The 25,870-nt window shown below is 38.4% G+C and overlaps 1 protein-coding gene across 1 annotated transcript in view; it reads right to left on the reverse strand.

Moving 5' to 3' along the window:
• Nucleotides 1-25,870, reverse strand: part of lpcat3 (lysophosphatidylcholine acyltransferase 3) — a 38,149-nt gene that overhangs the window by 7,393 nt on the left and 4,886 nt on the right. Inside the window, exons 4-13 of the mRNA XM_061674386.1 lie at nt 21,093-21,199; nt 19,016-19,109; nt 18,808-18,845; nt 15,018-15,196; nt 14,818-14,926; nt 14,642-14,728; nt 13,342-13,505; nt 8,177-8,324; nt 7,748-7,903; nt 1,800-1,944 (exon numbers count right to left, since the gene is read on the reverse strand). Of these exons, the coding sequence (XP_061530370.1) occupies nt 1,825-1,944; nt 7,748-7,903; nt 8,177-8,324; nt 13,342-13,505; nt 14,642-14,728; nt 14,818-14,926; nt 15,018-15,196; nt 18,808-18,845; nt 19,016-19,109; nt 21,093-21,199 (1,202 nt within the window). The 3' untranslated portion in view covers nt 1,800-1,824. The remainder of the gene's footprint in view (nt 1-1,799; nt 1,945-7,747; nt 7,904-8,176; nt 8,325-13,341; nt 13,506-14,641; nt 14,729-14,817; nt 14,927-15,017; nt 15,197-18,807; nt 18,846-19,015; nt 19,110-21,092; nt 21,200-25,870) is intronic.

Here is a 25,870-nt window from a genome sequence, read left to right on the forward strand (position 1 = left end):
CCGAGTTTTATCCTTTTTTTGGCATTAGACAGATAAATAAACAGGCAACAATCATGATTAACTCCACTAAGATAGAAATCGTGTATGAAAATACATTTCTTGAACTATTGATGATAAACTGTGCTGGAAGTTTCACATAAAGAATCTGAAAGCCAAGATGTCAAAATCCATAGCTATTCTACATAAATCTGAGGATGTCTTAAACAAAACAACATTATATAACACTTTCCTGTTCACTATTACTGCCATAAATGATTTATTGTGTTCAAATATGGGGCAATACGTAGAAATCCAACACAGTTTTCAAGCGACAAAAAAGGCAAATCAGAAATATTAATCGATCTGGCTACATAGAACCAACCAATCAACTATATATCAACTTAAATACACTAAAATTCGATGACTTACTTGAATTTAAAACAGCACACCATATGTATAAAATACACAACAATTCACTTTCCCACACTACTCAAGAGGCTGTTTGAGATAAGAGACAGCTGTTATAATCCGAGAGGAACAGGGATATTGAAAAAAAAATCTAAAACAAGATCAAATATAAAACAGATATAAGAGGAGTTAACTTATGGAATGATGATGATAATGAATTGTTAACATGTAGCACCCTGATAATGTTTAAAACAAGAGTGATACAGAAATATACAAACCAGGTATAAGGAAAAACAATAATAAAATATTGCATGTATAAGAGATAAACACTAATATTGATCAACTATGAGAATGATGAAGAAGTTAGCAATGCCAGCTTGAATATAGTGGGTTGTCTGTATTTCAATTGTTAAAATCTCCATTACACTTGGATGGACCCGTTATTTATATTATATATTTTACATCGACCAGCTATCTTAAGATTCCTAGAATATAATATATACACAATCAGCTTTCTAAATCATGACTATTATACTAGTCACGTATGTTCACAGATTTAGGGGTAGGACTTAAGTTTTTTCCTTCTTCCTACTCCTTTTAATCATATACGTTGTACATTCCTTTGATGATTATTCTTTTGTTCCCTTTGTTTTGTTGTTCCATTTGTCACAAGTTCATCTTGTGTTGATTGTATTTTTTTTCTGTATCCTGTATGTTCAATAAACACATGAAAAAAAACACTGTCCTCCAACTGAGGACAAAGAGCATACTAGTACCTGGACCTTAAGCTGCCATGAAAGATATTGAATAAATGCTTAAGATGTATGAACATTTATTTGATCCCTTTGATATCCAGCTTGAGGTCTGTGTACTACTAAGACAATTAATTCAGCACACTAATAGAACAACTAGTGTGCACTAATAGAACAACTGTTTTTCTAGTAATGTTTTTTCCACTAGTAGGTGAGGGAAATCTACTAGTGGCCATTTTGGTGCTACTATTAGGGTCGAGGAGGATACTATTGTGTGACTTCTGTCTACTAGTTGAGCATAATAGTGCTACCAGTGCAACACAGTAATATACTAGTACGGTTTAATTGCATACTGTTAGGCCAAAAGCGGCACTAATATAGTTGAAAAACGTTACTGTAAGATTCTACTAGTGCACTGAATTGTCTCACTCGTGAGGACAAAAAGCTCACTAGTACATCGACCTTAAACTGCATGTCAAGGTATCGCGAATAAATATTCAAACGGCTTTCCATACTCCACGCAATACAGATGTTTAGCATTATACTACACTAAATATTGGTAGAGTGATGTGCAGTGTTCCCTATGAATGTTAGTAGAAATAAACACCATCATAAGGATTTTTGCGCTCAAACTGCATATCTAGTTGTGCATTTGCGTACCGAGCCGTCTTTGGGTAGCGGGTTTTTAATCCTGCTTGTGTGGGCTGCGTTCCTTCTTTGGCACCAGCGCCTTCCGCAGGTACGGCACCATTAAAAAGGCTACGAGGAAGAAGACGTGACCACAAAAGTACACCGAAAAGTAAACCTGTAACACAAAAGGAGAAACAGAGGAAAATCACCAGGATGTACAAATTCTGCATCATCAGGGGAAAATACAGTAGTTGGAAATGCCTTTATAAATTGAGCAAACATCAAAGAGGTAACGCCAACTGTGGGTTATGTTTTTTCTTTGGCTTTTGGGGGATGCTAAATTCCAAAAGGAGAAACAGCCTTAAAAAGGATTTAAGAATAATGTGAAAAAAGGAGCACAAACAAGGGTACCATTTGTCATCACTTGCTATCAAAAGAGGTCCATCTTAATAAATTAGAATGTAGTAAAAAAGTTATTTTACATCAGTAGTTCAATTTTAAAAAAAAAGTGAAAATCCAATAAATGTACAGATTCATTAAACACCACCGCCATTGGATTCTTGTAAACTGGTATTTCACTCTGACTGTGTTCAGATTCACTTCAAAGTATAGTATGAGTACCACTAGCTCTCTCTATAATGGTATGCGAAAAGAACACATGTATTGAATACAAATACAGTTTATAACATTAAATACAATCAATTACGGCATCAACTAACCATTATTTTAATAATCGATTCATCCGTTATTTATTTTTTGGATTAATCAATGAATTGGATAAAAATTATTATTAAATTATTTCAAATTGACAATGCAGAAAATGCACAAATCAGTCTGCTTTCACGGAGGACTACAGATATCTAAGAATAATTTATTTGATAATCGATTAGTCAATTAATTGTACCACCTATCCAGTCAAAAATATAGGAATTAAGCTTGTAGCTGTACACGCAGCCTCTTTAAACTTTTTAATCTAGTACCGTGGATTTTTATGCAAAGTACATTTAAGTACAGTTCAGTTGTATTTAACTTAAGTACAGTACATTTATTTATTTATTTTTTAAACAAGTAAAAATGTTATTTAACTTGTATGCAATACATTTTAGGCAGCACGTTGGATGACTGGTTAGCACATCTGCCTCACAGTTCTGAGGACCGGGTTCATATCCGGCCTCGCCTGTGTAGCGTTTGCATGTTCCGGGCCTGCGTGGGTTTTCTCCGGTTTCCTACTACATCACAAAAACATGCATGGTACTTTAACTGAAAACTCAATATGTGCCCTGTGACTGGCTGGCGACCAGTTCATGTCGTACCCCGCTTCTCGCCCAGGGTCATCTGGGATAGGCTCCAGCATGCCCGTGATCCCAGTGAGGAAAAGCGGTATGGAAAATGGATGGATGGCAATATATTTTAATTGAATCATTGTTGAAGTAAACTTTTTTATTTTCCTAAATTTAAGTGCAGTGTTAAAATTCAAACCCTGCATAATGTTAGTAGTGCTTTGCAATAATCAATATACTTTTTCGGGAATAAAACCTCTGCATCTAATGTTGGTCATTATGGTAGTAAAGTCTGTTCGGAATCTTTCACTCATTCCCTACTCGCTTGTTACTATATAGGGATATCTTGTGGATTTTTTTGTGAACTGTATAGTCCACGATGTAAAAATCCTTTATATAGTGATTAGGTAGTAGGAAATAAATGAAAAGATCCAAACAGCCTTTATGTGTATTGAGCGAGTTTCACTTTTTGAATTGAACTACAGGTGGGGTATAGGGATCGAGCCCTGCTGCGATTAGTGAAAATCCACGAGTGACTGATGCCCCATTCTGTACTGTAATTGCCTAAAGATGCCAGAAGATGGTGGCAAAGGACTACTTTTGTCTAAATGAAGCTACTCAACTCACTTGAACAATTACTCGGCACCCAAAAATAGACCGATTCCTGATTGCTGAACTGCGAGTATACGCGGGTTCACTGTACTTAATTTCAGTAGCAGGCCGTTAAAGGGGTTGAAATTATGGTAAGGTGTTTCATTGTTCTTTTACATCATTTTCTTCCACCCAAGTCACAAGGCTCCATTTTCATCACTTGCCTCTGATTCCCATAGCAACCCCTCATTATCCTCTACAAAAACTCAGTGCTGGAATAGAAAAGGCCGTTTTCAAGTCTTACAATGCTATTTCTGTCCTGTCTTCACAAACAACTCCCAGAAGGACCCAATGTCAATTTACCATCGCGTGTTCAGCACTAATGTCTTCAAAATGCCGTTCCTAATTTGATAATGCATTATGACAGGCGGACCTCTCACTGCATTACTTGCACCTTTTAAAGCAGGGGCGAGGAACCTTTCCCCTATCAAGGACTATAGCCATTAAAGCCATATTACATTTCTAAAAACATATAAGACAACAGTTGAAGAAATTGTTATTATTACACTGAATATTATGGGGACATGTTGGTGAGATGTATTTTTAACAACTGTTCCTCTGAGGTTTCATTTGCTTTTCAAATTGCATGGTAGGCTGCATCAACATTGCCACACAGGTAAGTAGATTCCCACTCCTGATTTAATGCATCAATCCATCAACGTATTACCTTTAAAAACAGCCTCACAGCCAGCTAGATGGTGCATTGACTTATAATAGGGAGAACATCATATCTGTCATTGCTGTGGAGAACCAAGTAAACATTCTGATTTATGGCCGATAATGTTGGTGGACCAGCCAGGACGCTTCTCACGTACAGTTCGAGCTGAAGCTAACTCAATACTGGTTAATAAATAAACCAGTTAATAATAAACTGTAATAATAAAGTTAATAATAAAACTCTTTAGTTTCTGACAAAGGATTTTTGTTTTTTTGTACAAAGTAGTATTTTGGCTATGTTGAAAAATAAAAAAATAAATAAATAAAAACACTATGAATCTTAACGCAATATTGCAACTTTAATCAAAACAAATATACGACTTGTATCTCATAGTATTAAGATTTTAAATGAAGAAATATACAACGTTATTTCTCAAAAATCGGAGCCGACCGGAGCCGTAAGGTGGTGGACACCAACGGTGAGGGATGCCGTCAAACTGAAGAAGGAGTCCTATCGGGTCTTTTTGGCCTGTTGGACTCCTGAGGCAGCTGATGGGGCAGCTGATGGGTAGGAGCTGGGCAAGCGGAATGCAGCTTTGGTGGTCGCTAAAGTAAAAACTCTGGTTTGGTGGTTAAAAAGCTCCTCGGTGGCAAGGCCCCGGGGGTGGATGAGATTCGCCCGGAGTTCCTGAAGGTTCTGCATATTGTGGGGCAGTCCTGGTTGACACGCCTCTGCAACATCGCATGCACATCAGGGATAGTGCCTCTGGATTGGCAGACTGGGATGCTGGTACCCCCTTTTTAAGAAGGGGGACCGGAGGGTGTGTTCCAACTACAGGGGGATCACACTCCTCAGCCTCCCAGGTAAGGTCTATTCAGGGGTGCTGGAGAGGAGGGTCCATCGGGAAGTCTAATCTCGGATCCTGGAGGACAAGTGTGGTTTTCGTCCTGGCCGTGGAACAGTGGACCAGCTCTACACCCTCGGCACGGTCCTCGAGGGTGCATGGGAGTTCGCCCAACCAGTCTACATGTGTTTTGTGGACTTGGAGAAGGCCTTCGACCGTGTCCCTCGGGGAGTCCTGTGGGGGGTGCTTCGGGAGTATGGGGTACCAAACCCCCTGATACGGGCTGTTCGGTCCCTGTATGACCGGAGTCAGAGTTTGGTCCACATATCCGGCAGTAAGTCGGACTCTTTCCCGGTGAGGGTTGGACTTCGCCAAGGCTGGCCTTTGTCCTCGATTCTGTTCATAACTTTTATGGACAGAATTTCAAGGCACAGCCAAGGCGTAGAGGGGGTCCGGTTTGGTGGCCTCAGTATTGAATCTCTGCTTTTTGCAGATGATGTGGTTCTGTTGGCTTCATCAAGCCGTGATCTCCAACTCTCACTGGAGCAGTTCGCAGCACAGAGTGAAGCGGCTGGGATGAGAATCAGCACCTCCAAATCTGAGACCATGGTCCTCAGTCGGAAAAGGGTGGCGTGCCCTCTCCGGTTCGGGGATGAGATCCTGCCCCAAGTTGAGGAGTTCAAGTACCTTGGGGTCTTGTTCACGAGTCAGGAAAGAATGGAACGGGAGATCGACAGGCGGATCGGTGCAGCGTCTGCAGTGATGCGGACTTTGTATCGGTCCGTTGTGATCAAGGATACAAGCGGCCGAAATGATTTTCCGCCGTAGGGAGTCCGGGCTCTCCCTTAGCGATAGGGTGAGAAGCTCGGTCATCCAGGAGGATCTCAGAGTAGAGCCGCTGCTCCTCCACATCGAGAAGAGCCAGATGAGGTGGCTGGGGCATCTGATTCGGATGCCTCCCGGACACGTCCCACCGGGAGGAGACCCCGGGGACGACCCAGGACACGGTGGAGAGACTACGTCTTTCGGCTGGGCAGGGAACGCCTCGGATGCCCCCGGAAGAGCTGGATGAAGTGGCTGGGGAGAGGGAAGTCTGGGCGTCCCTGCTAAAGCTACTGCCCACGCGACCAGACCTCAGGTAAGCGGTAGATAATGGATGGATGGATTTCTCAAAAATATGTCCCTATTCTTGTAATATTATGGCTTTAATCTAAAAGAAAATACACAACTTTGTTCTAAAAAATATACATCTTTTTCTTTCAAAAATATACATCTTTATTCTCGTTATATTACGACAATCTAAAAAATGTACCACTGTTTTCCTTGAAAATATACGACATTCTCAAATATTATGACTTCAACTGGCTGTTATAAAATGCTCTATGAATAAATTTGATTTGAGTTTAATGTAGAAAATATAAAAACAATTCTCATAAATGTCCAACTATTTTCGTAATATTAAAATTTTAATTAATTTTTTCAAGAAAATGTCTATGATTGTAATATTACATTGAACTAAAAGAAACATATGGTACATCTCGTAAGATTACTTTAATCACTACAATACATGACTATTTCTGTAATATTATGACTTTTTATCTCCAAAATAATTTTCTTCCTTGAAAATACACAATTCTTTTCCCAAATATTATGACTCTGAACTGGAAAATAGAGAACTCGTTTCTCAAAAATATACAACTTCATTTTCATAATATTACAACAATCTCAAAATAATATGACTTTTTATCTCAAGCATATATGACATTTCTTGAAAATATACGACATTATGGTTTTAACCGTAAAAACTTTTTCCGCAAAAATATACGTTATTTTTGTAATATTAGAACTTCAATCTCAAAAATATGCATTTTTTTAGTGTAAAAATATACAACTTCATTAATGGAAATATGACTATTCTCGTAATACTTCGACTTTAATCTTGAAAATATAAAACCATTTTAAAATGTGTCTTTATTCTCATGTCACTATTTTAATTTTTAAAATAATATACAACTTTTTCTTGAAATGACTCCTCTATAAAATACAACTATTTTCGTAATATTATGACTTTAAAAATTTCATAAAATCTTCTCGAAAATATCCAACTTTTTACAACTAAAAAAAGTTCTACAAAGCATACGACTTTTCTTATACAACTTTAATCTAAAAAATATACAACTTTTTAGTATGTGACTATTTTCCTAACATTACGACTTTAATCTGGAAAAAATGATTTCTTATCTCCAAAATATGTAAGTTTATTCTCGTACAATTATGACAGTCTCTTGAAAATGAGTTTTTATCTCAAAAACAAGCTTTTTTTTCTTGAAAATATACCACTTTATTCTCTTAAAATTGCAATTTTAACACCAGTGTAGTTTTTTTTTTTTAATTTTCATTGTGGCCGAAATACAAAAAATAAAATACTACAAAAAAAAGCATGAAGAAACAGTGTGTTAAAAATTTTTTCCAACAGCAAAAATAAAGGCAACGTTAAATCTTATTATCTGGATTTTTCTTGCATGTAGGTTTGTCTGAAACTCACCTTCAGCCATTTGTCATAGGTGAAGATGCAGAAGGGCACCAGCGCGTAGCCCATGAAGAGCCAGTGTATGACCTGCTGGATGACGTAGATGAGCGGGTAAAGGGGACCGTCGGTCAAATTAGTCAGCACTGGACTGTCACGCACCAGCGACTGATACTGTCACACAAAAAAACACACAATTACACACACTCTTTTAAGAGTGGGCTGCTGCCAAATTAAGACCAAAGGCAATATTTAATAATAGGTGCTTTTAACAGTGAGGTGCATTAGATCAATATGGTTAAGTTATTTAAGAACAAGACGCAGGTTCATTAAAAGGTTGAGTGGGTTTAAAATGAGGCAAACGCAGATAATGATTATTTGAAACGTCCGGGAAATACATTAGTCATCCCCTGACGGTTTGATGAGAATGATAATTGTGGAACGTACCTGTCGCTCCACAGTGATGATGAAGAATTCCATGGAGAAGCACATGATGTATCCGGAGTGAAGACCGTGCCATATGGTCAAGAAGAGGAGAGTGGACATATGGGAGAGTGTCTTGTTGCCTAAAAACTTCAGCCGCTTAAACACTTGCCTGGTAAACGCAAAAAAAGGTTTTTATTAAATTAAAGCCAATGTGTTTGGCTCACATGTACCTGGAAGCTTCTGTTGGCTTGATAATAAAGTTCATACAGGATGGTCTTTTTCCACTGACAAGACATACATATAAATGGTATCATCCTTATGTTTATGGAATGTTAAAACCAATTCAATATGCTGTCGGTCAGCAAATTCAAAACTGTTAAACATGTTTAAAGCAAACAAAAATGCCTAAAACTCAGCTGGATGTTATTGGTGACAAAGCAAAAATTATTAGTATTAGTGTGATATCTATTTTTGTTTTGTTAAAATATTGCGTGATATTTTGTATTTTCTTTTTTTTTAAATCTATTAAAAAAAGTGTGTTGTAAGATTCCTATTTGCAAACTTAAACACAGTGTCACATTTTCATTACTTTTTTTTTTTCCATAAAAACATCCATCCATCCATTTTCTGTACCGGTTATCCTCACTAGGGTCGCGGGCATGCTGGAGCCTAGTGAGGATAACCCAAGTAATCCATACATATAAAGAAAGTAGAACAAATAAACTCAGAAATTAAGTTGTGAGTAAAAATGTGAAATGACACGGGTAAAAGGAATTGAACACATGACGAAAGGGAGGTGCAAAAATGCATGGAAAGCCAAGACAATACCTAAAATCTATCAATAATCAAACAGCAATACAGCCCCTTGTCAGTGCAAATGAATATTCGCTGGTTCAGTCCTGATTGATGGCCTACAAAAATGTCTCATTCATGTGAGTCAAGACACAGCTCATGATTGGTAAGAGCAGACAGCTGTCTCAAGACCATCGTACGCTAATTGTTGCAAAACATAATAATGGCATTGGTTACAGGCGTATATCTAAGTTTCTGAACGTTCCAGTGACCACGGTTGGGGCCATAATACGTAAGTGGAAAGCCAATCATAGCACCATAAATTTGCCTTGATCAGGTGCTCCTCGCAAGATTTCTGACAGAGGAGTGCAAAGAATAATCAGAAGAGTTGAGAGCGAAGGACCACCTGTGCGGAGCTTCAAAAAGACCTGGATTTAGCACGTACTGTTGTCACATGGAAAACAGAGTAATTAACTTCGCCGCCGCGGCCTGCGTGAACGCTCACCATGAAAGACTCCATTGCTGAAAAAAAAAAGCATGTCAAAGCTCATTTAGGGTTTGCTGAACAACATCTGGACAAGCCAGTTAAATACTGAGAGAATATAGTCTGGTCGGATGAAAGCAAAATTTAACTGTTTGGATGCCATAATGCAGACCACGTTTGGAGGAGAAATGGCAGTGCACATTACCCTATGAACACCATACCAACAGTGAAGTTCGGAGGTCGGAACATGATGGTGTGGGGTTGCTTTTCAGCAAATGGTACTGGGGGTTTAGATCAGGGGATGTTGTCAATTTTTGTCAACTGTGGGCCTGTAAATCCCTTTGTGTCTTTTTGGTGATGAAGGGCTATACGAATAAACTTGACATGAAACAGGAGTTCAGAACATGCTGAGAGAGGGAGTCAATAATTATATTTATTTAAATCAGTGATTTTCAACCAGTGTGCCAGGGCACATTAGTATGCCGTGAGCGCTCTTCAGCTGTGCCGTGGAAAATTATAAGATTTTATGTAATGTGCCTGCGTGGGTTTTCTCCGGGCACTCCAGTTTCCTCCCACATCCCAAAAACATGCATGGTAGGTTAACAACTCTAAATTGCCCGTAGGTGTGAATGTGAGTGCGAATGGTTGTTTGTTTGTATGTGCCCTGCGATTGGCTGGCAAAAAAGTATTTATTTACAAGAAATAATGTATCGTTGTTAATCCATTTATGCCTTTGAGGCATAGTGACAGACAGAACAAATGCTCTTCTATTAGATGGCTGGAGGTACATACAGTAATTAATGTATCCACTTTTTGTAACATTTGGTGTGCCGTAAGATTTTTCAAATGAAAAATGTGTCTTGTCTCCATAAAGGTTGGAAATCACTGACTTAAATCAATCAATTAATTGGTCATTCACTTCCCATAATCTATCACCAGTAACAAGGGCCAGCCTCACATTTTCTTCCATTTTCACTTCCTGTATGTGTAACACTTGGGTGCCCCAATACATTTGTGTATATATACAGTGGGTCACGTTCTGTATTGCTTTTTTTTTTTTATCCATCTCACTCGTGCATTATTATTACTGCTTCAGGAGTACGAGATCGATAATCATTATAGGAAAGATCTGGGTGACATCATGGTTCTTGTCCAGTTATTGTGTTATGGAGTCCTGCAGGTTAATAATTGGACCTGCTGCTGCCTCTGGATTGATACCTGGCCAATTAAAATAAAACTGCAGGCTACCGTCTCCTCTCCTGTGTGCAACATTGTATTATGTGTGGTTTGTTTGTGGTACAGCTCCCAGCAATATGCAGGTTGAGTGGTTAGCACATCTGCCATCCCACACTGCAAAAACGTGCTACTTCATTGAAGACTCTAAATGGTCCATAGACGTGAATGTGTGAATGATTGTCTATATGTTCCCTGCAATTGGATATACCACGCCTATCGCCCAAAGTCAGTTGGCATAGGCTCCAGCTCACCCACGACTCAACATTTTTTTTTTTTGCATTTCCTTTATGAAAAGTGCTTTATAAATTTAAAAAAATAATTGGGTGATTGAGTAATGAGGAAACGTGGCATAGAAAATGGATGGAGGGTACATTTCTCCTGCCAATTTGTAGTTACCTGGTTGTGAAGCTATTCAAAGCTTAGCATGGCAGCAGGAAGGAGAAGCCCTTCTGTTCTCACACATTGTTTCTAACTGCAGGATGGGCAACCTGTCATTTGTTTATTTCATTAGGACTTTTATGGAACAAAGAGAAATGGCTGTTTATTGTTTTGGTGCGCTGCTACACCTTGAGAGTTAAGATCCTTGGTATCCAGTTTAAGGTCCATGTACTAGTACACTTTTTAAGACAATTCAGTGCACTAGTAGAACAACCACACTGTTAGACAGTCTTGTAAATTCTACAGTTATTTACCACATACCAGACAGTAAAATAGTTGAAAGTGATTGTAGAGTAATTAACTACAGTTTCCACTGCATCATAGGATTTTGGTTGACGTCACACAGTGAGTTACTGTATATTGTAGCAGAAGCCGCGTGGCTCCCAACATGCATCGTGCCATGAAAGGTTGGACTGTTGCCATAATAAAGACGTTAGTCCTTAATGTTCATGAACGATCAGGATTAACGTAATATGAATAATGTGTGGTAATGTTACCCATGGTCCATTGAATGTGTGTCTTATTTAATTCTCACGTTGCAATTATGTTGCAATTAGTTTTCATGAAATCCTAACTGTGGGTTGTGTGCAATAGAGTGACATCCTGATCAGTTTAGCTGATTGCTAAGCTAACTGTTACCTGGTGACTTTTCAACTGCTTTAGGTACAAGTGTGAACTTCCTTGTGATTACTCAATTTAGCCTACTTCTTCTGCAAGACAAAAGAGCTCCCATTTTCCTTGTGTCACTCATCAGCACCACAATTAATAATAGCATTGATTTAAAAATATATATAGCAACTCTGTTTAGTGTGTGTGGTCAAACAAAATCCCATGATGCAGTGGAAACTATACTTAATTAAAGTATAATCATTTTACTGCACGGTACAAATATTGGCACCCGACAGGTGCCAATATTTTATAGCACAACCATAAAAAGATGCATTCTTGACTGTCTGACATGAAATCAGACTAAAGTTTCCCTGTTTTAGGTCAATTAGGATTACCAAAATTATTTCTATTTGCTAAATGTCAGAATAGTGAGAGAGTGACAACGATATAAATGGGGTGCCAATATTTTTAGCATGACTGTATGCGGTAAATAACAGTAGAATTTACCGCAAAGTCTAAGTGTACTGTAATTTAGGTTCCCAGCATGCATTGTAATACATTCATGGCTCCAGTGTTTAAGCATTTCAATGAAAATAAGACACGTATATAACAGGAGACACATGCAGAAAAATATGATGAGACAACAACAAAAAACTATTGCGTAGAAATACTGAACACTAACAATGTGGCACCTGCTACAGAAAAGCAATGTGGTTTATGCTTCTATTATATACATGTGTACAAATATCAGTATGTTTCCATTGGAGGAAGCTCATTGTAGAGGTCAAGAGACAGGAGCCAACTGCTGCTTTTGCATAATATCACCTGATTCAGGTAAGCTACTACTATTGAGCAAATAATGATTCACAACTGGTGTATGAGTACGATGCATCAAGTGGTGCATGACTCCAGAATCCAATTCAGACTACTCACCTCCCACTTTTTTATTTTATTTTTTTTTTTTTTACAGGAACTTAATATCAGCAGTGTTGCCAGTATGTTACTGTACATTCAAGTTTACAGTAATTTACTGGCAACGGCGTTGCCAGTAAATTACTGTAAAAACCCTATGAAATGTCTTAACAGATTGTGTCTTACTACTAACGTTTTTTCCACTACTGCATGACATTTCTGCATACTAGTAGGACAAATTTGGCATATTAATGGCATATTGTTTTGGTGTTACTAGTAGGGCCCTGGAGGATACTTGTGTGTGACAGATACCTAATAGCTGGGCCTAGTCGTGTTATTATTGCAACACAGCAGTTTACTAGTGAGGTTTATTGCATACTAGTAGGTCAAGTGGCACCAACAGTGGAAAAAACACTAGTAGGAAACAGTCGTTCTACTAGTGCACTGAATTGTCTTAATACTGAGGACAAAGAGCACACATGTACCTGAACGTGGATATCATGGATATCGAATAAATTCTAAAAACGACTTTCCATACTTGCACTTGTCCCATCTTGCATAATGTCTCTACGTGTTGAAACAATCAAATAAAAAGCACGTATGGAATGTTAGTATAAATGAGTTCCTTCTTTAGCGTCGTCACATCAGGTTCATCTATATTTCAGCTACCAGCAACGGTAAATAATTAACTTTTTTTTCTGGCCGCTGCACTGACCTGGCAGCCCAAGCGTTGGTGTTGATGTTAAAGGAGGCGATGGTCCCCCCGAAGAGCGGCGTGGTCTCGAAGAGCCACACCTTCATGTTGGCGCAAGCATCCCACTGGGGCTCACCGTCCCTCAGGCCGTTATAGCCCAGCCCAGTCAAGATGCAAACGCCCTCCTGCAAACGCATCATCATCAAATGAAGTCTACCTATAAAACTGCATTATTGACCAGGTACACACAAAGATAATTGGGCTGTTCTTGTACGTATTTTGCCCCTTCCCCACCAAGGATGACAAACGCCATACTATTTTGTGTCTCATAAAATTAACCTATAAGATTATCCTGTGATCTGAGGTGTATTAAGAGTGAATTTCTCCCGATAATAGGGTCCTAAATGGGTTAGGGCTGACAATCTTAAATATTAAACGTGTTGAATATTTACGACCAAAAATCTTCACGTGTGTGAAAAGCCAACTTCTCAGAAGTCATGACTCCGTGAATTGTGATGTGAAACAAATGTAGTCAATGAAGACACGAGCTGACAGAGGAGGAAGGAAGCGGTCATGAATTAAAAAAAAAGGAGTCCTACCCGATGTCATATTTTGTATAAGTGGCTGATAATACTTTTTGGCACACGGCAAGAAGTATTTTCCAATAAGAGTCTTTACAACATCACCATTCTCCAACACTCACGCTTTCGGTCCCTTCGGAAACACTCGGGAAACGTCTGTGCAACATATCCGGAAGCCTATCAAGTCAGGTCTTCCAAATAAAAGCATACAAGTAAGATAACAGTGTTACACCTCACTCAAAACACAAAGTCCAGTGGACGTCAGAAATGGAGGACCAACTGGTGGAGGTGTGGGAAGCCCGAGATTGCATATTTAACATCTCTGCCAAGTTTTTCCACAGTCTTTAAAAATATAAATATTTTAGGATTTTTTTCATGAAAAACTATCATTCCCTCCTTTTGAGTGTCCTCTTCAGTGTTGCAGCTCGTCTTACCGGGTTGCTGCTATGTTTCTTCTTCTTGATTTTTGTTAGATTACATTTGATCATGCAGGTTTTCTGTCTTGAAGATCGTTGGTGGAAGATAATCTTTATGTGAGGTGTGCTGTGTTGAGATTATCTGAGTTTTTAACCTTTGAAAAATCCTTTTGTGTATACGAGGCCTTAGGTTCCTGAAATTTCACCCAAAAGTCAACTATCTTTCTGTGAGTAGTGCATTATCTTTGTGAACAGTTTTAAGTCTTGCATTCAATCTCATAAAACAGCAGCATCAAGATTATGCAGATGGTTGTTAACACTTACAGCTATGAGCCAGCAGCAGACATATTTATACAGTATGATTTTAGCCCAAATCAGAATGAAGATGCAGCGAAACCAGAATGGACGAGCCTGTGGAGCAAACACAAAAATGACAGACACGTGACAAGACTTGAAAAACAAAATGAAAGCACATCCAACATTGAAATACGAATACTGACGTCATACTCATCTGTCAGGTAGTAGCTCTCTTGGTAATGAGGACTGAATATTGCAAATATAACCAGAAAGAGAAAACCCAGAGAGAATCTCTTCACAGCTGGTACCACGCTAGAAGAGGGGGAAAACATGAAAAGATGATGAGAAGAAGTTCTCCATCTGCTGAATGTATTACTTTGTGTCTTTCAGCTAACTCTTGTACCTGTTTGGAGGCTTTCCCGGGCAATCGCTGAGCTCCCCTGCCACCAGCTTCTGGTAGCTGTGCAGCGTGAACTGCGGGCCCACCAGGAAGCCTCCGTAGAAGTAGGAGAAGCCGAGCACCTCCAGCAGCGAGGGAACGCATGGCAGGGCAGAGCTCTTCTGCTCTCCGCTCAGCTCTCCCTAACCATTGAGAATTGGACATTAGCAGAGAAACATTTGAAGCGAATCAGCTGGGGAGGAATCACACACTAGAGTGCCCGCATTCTCAATAATGGCCGTGTGACAATGTCATTGTTTTACAGCTCATCAGATACCTTTTCAGCGAGCCGTCCGTGTCCAAAACACGTGACTGCCGATTATTCGACTACAAGCTATAACCGTCATTGCACAGTGGCAAAGTTGACGCATCGATTAGCTGACTAATTGGTTCAACCCCTAGTCCAGTTTCTATAAAACTAACAAACCAACTAATGTGCAACTAATACCGAGCAAAGTTATAGTTTCTAAATTTCAGTCAGTGTACCACACTTACTGGTCACACAAGATACATGCATAATCCAGTGAGATTCCATACAAGAGCTGTATTCAGAATTACGACGTTCTGACTGACACTGTATGAATTCAACATTAATTATTGAGCCATTTCTAATATTTTGAACTATAAATTACAAAGTCAAAACATAGTCTGAAACTTTAAGTAAGCCAAATTAAAAACTTTTTAAGAGCTCATTCACTAAATACGGCATATTTAAAACTTCTACACACCCCTGTCCTACTGCCAGGTTTTTGTGATATAAAAAATTGAGACCAAGATTAATAATTTTAAAATGTTTTCCACTATTAATGTGACCTATAACTTGTACAACTCAATTGACGAAAAAAGGAAGTCTTTCAGAGAGGTGACGTAAAAAAATAAACAACTGAAATAATGTCCTTCCACAAGTGTGAACACTCTCTTTTTACTAGGATTTGGATGTGTTCAGAATGAACCACTCCCATTCAAACTCCCGTTAAATGGGAGTCAGCACACACCTGCCGCCATTTAAAGAGCCTCTGATAAATCCCAAATAAATTTCCGCATGGGGAGATTTTGTTACGGTCTATAATTCCAAAAGTTATGTTTGGCAACGCAAAAACAACAGTGCTCATCACTAGGGCCCGGTACACATAAAGACAATCGGCCTGTTTTTGTGCTGATTTTGCAACATCCCAACCAAGCACGTCAAACGCCAGACAATCTAAGATTATCCTATAAGAATGTCCTTAGGTCTGATGAGTGTTAAGAGTGCATTCAGCCTGTATATGCTGCCCTTGGGTCAAATTCTTCATAACTTTAATTTTGACTATCATAGCTATGCAGATGACAGTTATATCTAACAGTGTCTCCAGATGACTACAGTTCAATTACGTTGTTGTGTCACCGTCTAAAACAGATAAATATCTGGATGAGCCAACATTTTCTTCAATTAAACCACAAAAAAACTGAGATAATTGTTTTTGGCAATAAACAGAATTGTTTTTCAATTAGTAAATACCTGGAGTCACTCTCTTTAAAAAGCAAACACCAAGTCCGAAACCTTGCTATTCTGATATTCCGACCTGACTTTCAACAGTCATATCAAATCAATTACTAAAACTGCCTTTTACCTTCTGAAAAACATACCCAGAGTGAAGGCTTGCATGTGTCATGCCGACCAGGAGAAGCTCATCCATGCTTTTATCTCAAGTAGACTTGACTATTGTAATGGTCTTCTGACTGGACTCACTAAAAAGAGCATTAAACAGCTGCAGCTCATCCAGAATGCTGCAGCTCGGGTTTTGACCAGAGCAAAGCTGTCAGAGCATATTGTATATATAGTATATAGTCTTTACACTGGCTTCCAGTCAGCTTTACAATAGATTTGAAAGCTCTGCTACTGGTCTATAAATTACTAAACGGTTTAAGTCCTGAATACATGAATGAAATGCTAATGGGATATAAACACAGTAGGGCTCTGAGATCGACAGACTCAAGTCAAATAGTGGAGCACAGAGTCCAAAGCAAACATGGTGAAGCAGCATTAAGCCATTATGCTGCACACAAATGGAGTAAGTTTCCAACAGAAGTGACACCAGCCCCAAGTGTGCATGTTTTTAAGTCCAGGTTAAAAACTCTTTTTTCCCCATGCTTTTTAGAGCTTTTCCACTTTTAAATATTTCTTGCACTGTATACTGTTCTAATTGTATTTTATTTTTTTCCTCTTTGTTTTAAATGTTTATAAGCAGTTTTTTTTCTTTGTTTTTAAATGCTTTTAATCATGTAAAGCATATTGAGTTACCCTGTGTATGAAATGCGCTATATAAATTAATTTACTTTGGTCCCGATTTTAGGGTCTGAAATAGGTCGGGGGCGACAATCTTGAATAATGAACATGTTCAATATCTACGACCACAACGTTTCATGTGTGTGGGGAACGCATACTTCTCCCGAGTCATGATGCCGAGAATGGTGACGTGAAACAAAATGTATCCAATCAAAGAAGCACCCAAGACTGACGAATAGGGAAATTACCGTAAATGAAAACAAAAATGTGCTTACCCAATGTCGTTTAATGTATAAAAGTGGATTCCTCTGATGGCAAGAGGTAGTTTTTTTTAGATCATCGCCATTTTAAGACTCCGGCAACCTTCTGGAACACTCGGGGAAACATTGCCGCATATCTGGAAGTGTTTCTTCTTCAATTTTGTGAGATTACGTGTGATGATGCACGACTGCAAGATCGGCGGTGCAACAGAATCTTTATGTGTGTGGTCTGCTGTGTTAAGATTCTCGTAGTATGCCACACACAATGACAAAAACTGTTGAATGCTCAATTTTTTATCTTTATGTGTAGAGTCTGTAGCAAATAAAAAATCTTTTAAGAGTGAAACAATCTTTGTGTGTGTACCAGGCCGAAAAGAACGTCATACCTACAGTGAAGCATGGTGGTAGCAGCATCGTGATTTGGGCCCGTTTTTCTTCAGCTCGAAATGGGGCCTTAGACAAGGTGGAGTGAATTATGAACAGTTCGAAATAGCAGTTAGTGTTAGCATAAAACCTTGAGGCTTCTGCTACAGAGCAAAACAAAAATTTCAGGAAAAGCCGAGGATTAACAGCTGAACATTATTTGGGGTTATTAAAGCATTTTAGGTGTGAGTTAACTCCCATTGAAAATTAATTTGAATGAGATGGGTTAATGCTGAACAGAGCCACATCCCAGTTCAAAGAGGATGTGCACACTTGTGCAACTACATTACTGAGTTGTTTATTTTTACTTCCCTTCTAGAAAAAAAACTAAATCTATTGAGTTGTACAGTTACATTCATGGTGAAAAAGTTTGAAATGATTAACCTTGGTGTCATTTTTTTATAATCACAAAAACCTGGAATTTGAACAGGGGTGTGTAGTGTAGACGTTTTACATTCACTATATAGCCTTTGATCCATTTTCTATAGCACTTGTCCATGTTAGGGTCACGGGTAAACTTGAGCCAGTCTCAGATGACTTTGAGTGAGATTAGGAGTACACCCTGGACCTATCACCAGCCAATCGGTGGGTATATGTAGACATACAACCGTTCATTAAGATGTTTTGGCTAAATAAGACAATCAGAATATAATGTGATGCAGTGCAGTTCCATAACACATACTGTACGTTACCCACACAGCTAAATGAATGGCTCTTGCAGGTGTACCTAATGTAGTGGCTGGTGAGTGTGTGGCGAAGACAAACAAAAATGAAGAAAGAAAAGCAATGACATCAACCGACTCACTGGTTCTTTCCCGCCGTCATAGTAATCAAATGCCAAACCTGAAATCAGAGAGCGTAAAAACAGGCATAAGGAACCGTGTTAGGGTGACTAATGAATGGAATCATGACTTTTAGCATTACGGGGAGTGTGCACAAGCAGTTAATGGCCGTGATAAAGCGCTGATAGATGGCGGTTGTAAAACAGAAGCGAACGAGCGAAAGGACGTTACCAATGAGTTTGAGCGTGAGGACGCAGTGAGGCATCGTCCACTTGATGTCGTACTCCCCTGTTTCTGTGTAGTAATAGCCTGCCAGCAGGTATAACTGTACGGAAATGAAAAGACATTTAAAAAGCAGTTAGATAAAATCTTACTGGTCCAAGAACGATTGGGAAACAAACAGCACATTAGCGAAACAAGTTAAGGCAAAAGGTGAAAACACTAACTGAACATTTATTTATAAAGGTGGCACGGTGGACGACTGGTTAGAGCGTCTGCTTCACAGTTCTGAGGACTGGGGTTCAATCCCTGGCCCCGCCTGTGTGGAGTTTGCATGTTCTCCCCGTGCCTGCGTGGGTTTTCTCCAGGCACTCCAGTTTCTTCCCACATCCCAAAAACATGTATGGTAGGTTAATTGACGACTCTAAATTGCCCGTAGGTGTGAATGTGAGTGCGAATGGTTGTTTGTTTGTATGTATGTGCCCCCGATTGGCTGGCAACCAGTTCAGGGTGTACCCCGCCTCCTGCCCGATGATAGCTGGGATAGGCTCAAGCACGCTCGTGACCCTATTGAGGAGAAGCAGCTCAGAAAATGGATGGATGTATTTATAAAATATGTAAATGTAGTCTCTCAATTAAAATGTAACAGCAGGAAGGAAAATGGGTTCTTTAAACAGGTGATAGTGATTATTATTGGTGGAAGGAAATGAGGATTTACACTCTCTAAAATCTTCGGAAGTAGATGGACAAAAGTGTTGAGACCCATTGTGATATGATCAGAAAGTCAGTGACTTGTAATTCCACTAAGGCCTTCCGATTACTTTAAAAAGGCGGTTAAATGAGATTATTTCAGTGGTATTCTTGAAATGTTAAACATGGCTATCGATTTGAGAGTGTGGAATGTGGCAAAATGCTAGTGTGAATGTAACATACAGCTTTTCTTTTTTAAATTGACAGTACATTTCTTAAATGGTTAAACACTTATTTTCTTAATTATAATAAAAGATATTTAATCCCTAAGTGGACAACATTATAGCAATACAAAAGGTATTCATTCACTCACCCATTTTCCATACTGCTTATCCTCACTTACTCCACACAAGCGATGCCGGATTTGAACCCGGATCCTCAGAACTGTGAGGCAGATGTGCTAACAATTTCTCCACCGTGCCGCATACAAAAGGTATTATTTAACTAATACAACAGAAAAAAAAACTATGCTCATCTGTAGTGTTGTACAACTGCACTGCATCATACCGAGAGCTGTTTCTCATATTCAGCATATCTTATGTGCTGAAGGAGAATAGGGTAACCAAACTATTAGAAACATCTCACAGTACAACCGAAAATAAAACAAAACTCAAGTCCTTTAACTAAGTGTGCATACAAAAAGCAGGATATTAAACACCAAGCGGATATTTATACACTGGGGTATAACAATGGGTAAAGATAACCACAAAATGTTTTGTTTTGTGGTTATCTGTTTTGTTTGTAATGTATTGTCTCGATCAATGATTCTTTAAAACTGTGGTACACCTACACCTAGAAATACAAAGGCTACCTCTCGTGGTACACAAAAAAACCATTAAAATTCGGTTCTATTTCACTTTTTAGCACAATACATTCGTATTTAATCTTTAAGAACAGTTTGTTTTTAAACACATGTACAATTTTTATTTAACTTTTATTTGTAATACATTTTAATTTAATTATTATTTCAGAATTATTATTTAATCCTTCTATATTAACATAAGTGCAGTGCTAATGTTCAAACTGTGCATAATGGTAGTGGATTACAATAATACTAAATACAGTAATCCCCCTTCCATTGCTGGGGTTACCTTCTATATATAATAAAAAATAAAGCAACTACTATTCACGCAGCCACTTTAATTACCCTACAGAATGCTCATGTATTTATTTATGTGATGATTTTTTTGGGCTGTGTACATTTAAGTACTGGTATCTATACATCATCAAATTAATTATGGAAAGTGTCAGTCAGACAGTCTGAGAGGACAGAAAAGAAGCATTAAAAAGGGCGCATGTTTTTAAAAAAAAAAAACAAGGCCACATAAGCATGCCTCACCATTTGAAAGCTGAAGCTGCCCAGGATGGTCGTTACCGTCCTTCCCATGAGCCTCAGCATCAGGAACTGGACAAGGATGCATATTGCTGAGTGATAGATCTGGGATCCTGTTGGAACAAAAAGAGCACCACTAAATTGGACCTGCTCGATTCAATGCATTTTAGTTACTTCTATAAGACATGGATGCGGAGCTATCAGTGGACACACTTTATTGGTGCAACAAGCTTTCAAGACGTAAACAAGGATGAACTATTCAGTAACAGACCTGCTGTGAGATCCAAAGTGCAGCCACAAAAGAATAAGAGATAAAAAGAGAGAAAGGATCAATGGTAACACTAGTGACAAAGTCAATTCATCCTTTCAGGAGGTGAATTAGAACAAAGGAACAACTCCACAATTTTTTTTTCTTTTACTTTTTTGTGCATTTTTTTTTTCCTGTGATGCCAACACATAAAGGCACCATGGGTGGCAAAGAGCAAAACATGTGATGAGAACCCTCAAACAGGAACATAAATTATTGTGAGGCAGCGATTATATAGCAATGCTAGCACTTGATAGGGCTCTGTCCAAGCTGATAAGTAAGGAGGGGGGAGGGGGGGGGGGGGTGCAGGAAGAAAAGTGAGCGGAGATAAATCCCTAAAGCAACTCCTGTCTGACCTGTTGACTGTCTTATTGAAATTTGCCACACTATCGTCAATTCGGTACACGCATCTTTGTCCCTGCTGGTCAGGACAATATAACTCAGAGATCAGCAAACCATGGCCTGCTTCATTCTTTAATCTGGCCAACCAAGCATTTTCATTATCAAGAGTCCTGTAATAATTGTTGCAAAAGGTTGGCTATTTTTTCCTGAAATTGGTTAGTTGAAAGGTTATTTAAAAATGTTCAAATTTTGCATTATGTTACAATGGCCTAATTATTTTTCAATCCAGTACAGTACATTTGTTAAGTAAAGTTCAGTTGTATTTAACTTTAATGGGCAATAAATACATTTGCATTCAATCTTTTAGAACTATTTGTTTTCAAACATTTATTTAGGTGCCGGTCAATTTTTATTTAACTTATGTGCAATACATTTTAATTGAATCATTATTTAAGTACGGTTATTTATTGTCCTATATTTAAGGGTGGTGTTCATGTCAAACTGTGCAAAATGTTAAAGTTGCCTTCAATTATTTTCAATATACTTGTTAGGAATAAAATCTGTCCTGTTTGTTTTTTTGGTTTTTTTTAATAAACCCTACACTCCTGTAGTTTGATGTTGGCCATGATGGTGGTACTTTAGTATTTTTTAATGTGGTACTGGGTGTAAACAGTTTGAGAACCACCAATTTAAAAAAAGTACTTTACATATTTTACATACACATTTTAACTGTTTTTGTTGTAGTTTTTACTCTATGCATCTGGATCTGTTTTTTTCCCAAAAAATCTAACCTGGCCGTATAGCACAACGGACCTTGATATAACTAAACAATAGGTCTCAATAGTAATACAAGAACAATGTAAGAATGAGGAGCCTAGCATCCTCCCTCTGAAATCTCAACAAAGTTAAAGATGAGTACATTTTAATATTAACATATTAATAACATTAATATTATTATTATTTCATATGAATGAAAACAGCATCTGATTTTGTAACAGATTATTTATGTTATAATTGATCCCGAAGGAAATGTTTTGTTTTTTTAACTACAACGCAACCATCATAAATTAAAACGGATTGTGGTCTCCTTTGAAGGCTGCACTCTTAGGAAAGATTTTTCTCTAAGGTAACGGGTAAGTGCAAAAAAAATACAAAATAAATAAATTGTGTTAGTAATGGGTTGCATCTGTAAAGACGCGAGAAAATGAATGCCAGCTGTATAGAAACATGACTCATGAATGGAGAAAAGATTCAACAAAACCCAGTGACTCATGAAATGCATTCAGGAACCATTACATTATTATTACTTTTACATCCCTCAAATTTACACTGAGAAAATGTTATTTTGCTTTTGTTCGATTCTCTTCACTCATCAGTTTATCCACGAACGGGTTACTGTAAGCAGCCTGAGGAGGTTTTTTTTCTATAAATAACTGAATTTGTTAAAAATAAATAAATAAAAACTTTCAACTGGCACTCAACAGAGACTGCTTTGCATGCAAATAGGATGTAAATACACACCGGGGGCCTTAGGTGGTGAGCCACCGCTGGAAGAACCTGCAATCTCAACCGGCAGCAATGGTAATCACACGCAAAAAGAAAAGAATAAATAGACACTCTCATGAGCCCAGAGATATTCTCAAGACAGACGTGAGAAACTGTTTTGAAAATCTACTGAAGTGACACGAGTGGTGATAAAGTTGTCTCTTGTAGGCACACATTTGCATATCTAATGTATGAATAGATCCAGAATTTGATTTGGGCCCCCCGTCCCACTACATGTTTAATGTGTTGAAATAAATCCTCACATTTTTGGGTGGGATGTTAGTGGCCTTGAGCAGCCACTTAATTAGTTTACCTATGCCTCAGACCTGCTATGAATACAGTGCCTATGTAAAGAACAGTACATTGGCAAATACAGATACAGTATATCACATGTGACCCTTTTGTTAGCCTTGAGCTAACAAAGTGTGAAGTCAATTATCAGAGGTCAAAAGGGTTAGCTGATGCACTTTCATGGCTCAGAGAAGTAAGTCCTCTCGGAAAATACTACTAAACATTTTTTCCTCAATTAGACATTTCAGAAAAAACTGCTGCTATGATATTTTGGACAGCTGATGGAGTTGAACATAAAAGCTACAGTAAAAGTAAAATGGGGCCAGATGACTGTGAATAAGTGGGGAAACACAAAAACATGTACGTCTACGACTTTTGAACTTAATCAACTCAAACTTCATCAAAATCAACAAGATTCTTGCTTCAACAAAGAACAATAATGCCTGAGCAGCTATAATACTACATTTCCTGTATGAGGTTATCAATTGAAAGCCAGCAATACTGTAGTACTTTTGCTTAAACTGCATACATGCATCATGATAATCGGGCCTAATTTGAGCATTTTCTCTCGTTTGATTGAAGACAGTAAAGGCGCAACTGTCAGATGTCTCTGAAAGATTATCCGAAGAGATTATCCTCTGGTGTGGGTGGGGTGGGTTTAGTGATTTTTCCTCCCGGATGTGATTGGAAGCCGGTCGGAGGGCTGACAATCCTTAATGTTAAACTTGTTCAATATTTCCATCACACATCCTAACTTCTTGTATGACTATTCTTACACACTCGCATTTGGTTAAACTACATCAAGTATGCAACTATTCTCTTGCATTGCCACACCCCCTGGCATCTGAATTTTGGCCTGTTTTACTGTCGCTTCTCTTCTCTCCTGAGCAAAGAGAAGCTGTTGCTGTAAGGATTCTGCATTGACCAACCACGGCAGGTCCTGAGGAGAACCGATTCCCAGGAGGCGTCTACCTCCATCCATCCATTTTCTGTACCGCTTTATCCTCACAAGGGTTTATCCTCGGGGAGGTGTCTACCTGCAGCACTTAATTTTATTAAATGGACTCTCATTGCTGTTAAAAAAAAAACTAACATTATACAGCATTATATCATGTGATAAATGTTGCCCATTAGACATCCATCGATTTTTAGTGTAGCTTTCGTTATGTGTGTGGTGTGCTGTGTTGGTCAACTCGAGTACACCGCGTACTAAGAACAATAGCACACACACATTTCTTGCTAGGATCTGTCACATAAATTTTTTTTAATTTTTTTTTAATGTTCAAGATGTTAAAAATCGGTATGCATGTAGCCCTCTTTAGAAATAAAAACAAATATGAATTAAAAATTGCATATGACTACCACGAGGAAATTTTAATTCTTTACATGAAACTTCTGCATACGTGGCATTTGAGGGCAAACTATGTTGTTTTGTCACTTCCAATAATGAATAAAGACCCATCCATTAAATTGCTGCTGAATGTTTTGAAAAGCATGGAAAAAATGGTAAAATGTCAACGTCATCCCTAGCAGTCAGGAGATGTCACCACAAGTAACAGCTGTGGGAGGTTCGGGAACAAAGAGAACAAGAGTGTTCACATTCATCCTTGTAGTGTTCCGTAATGGTAGTGGTTGTTTAGTGAAGGGGTCAATAGACACGTTTAAGACCTGGTGGTTCACTTTGGAGTGTCATGTGGCCTCATCCTGAGCTCGGCTTGACGTGCTGCGCTAGTGTAGTATGTAAACAGTATATGATCTTCAGATTGAAAAATGAAGACCACATGCCTGTCATAAGAAGCTCCTGAAAATCAAAGTGACAAAAAAAAAAAATGTGGACCCTCTTAAACAGAACACAATCCGTTACTGGATGTTGGGTCACCTCCAATTTGTTCAGATTTTGCAACTATTTTTCCCGGAGGGAATAACAGAAGCAGAAAATAATCCTGTTCAGGGTCACTGTCACAATTTTCAGCGCAATGCAGTGAAAGAATTTGTCTATGCATGTTTTTTTGTTTTTTTTTCAGTGGAACCTAAGTTCAGCTTTTCGCTTAAAAATTCACCTAAACACAGGTTTTGGGACAAAGTCCTGAGTAACAGGAAAGTAGTAATTGGTGTCAAGGAAGCAACTGACAGATGAACATCTCTGTCGGGAAGAAATAAATTTATCTTAAGTTGCTGGTGGAAGTTACGGAGCGTGTTTGCCAAATGTTGCTATTCGTGGCGGGGCTTTGTCCAAATCCCTGTTTTAACATTCTTAAAAGGGTACAAAAGACTTAACCGCTACATAAAAAATTGTAAT

Source organism: Phycodurus eques, chromosome 4, assembly GCF_024500275.1.
Source record: "Phycodurus eques isolate BA_2022a chromosome 4, UOR_Pequ_1.1, whole genome shotgun sequence".
NCBI classification, from domain to species: domain Eukaryota; kingdom Metazoa; phylum Chordata; class Actinopteri; order Syngnathiformes; family Syngnathidae; genus Phycodurus; species Phycodurus eques.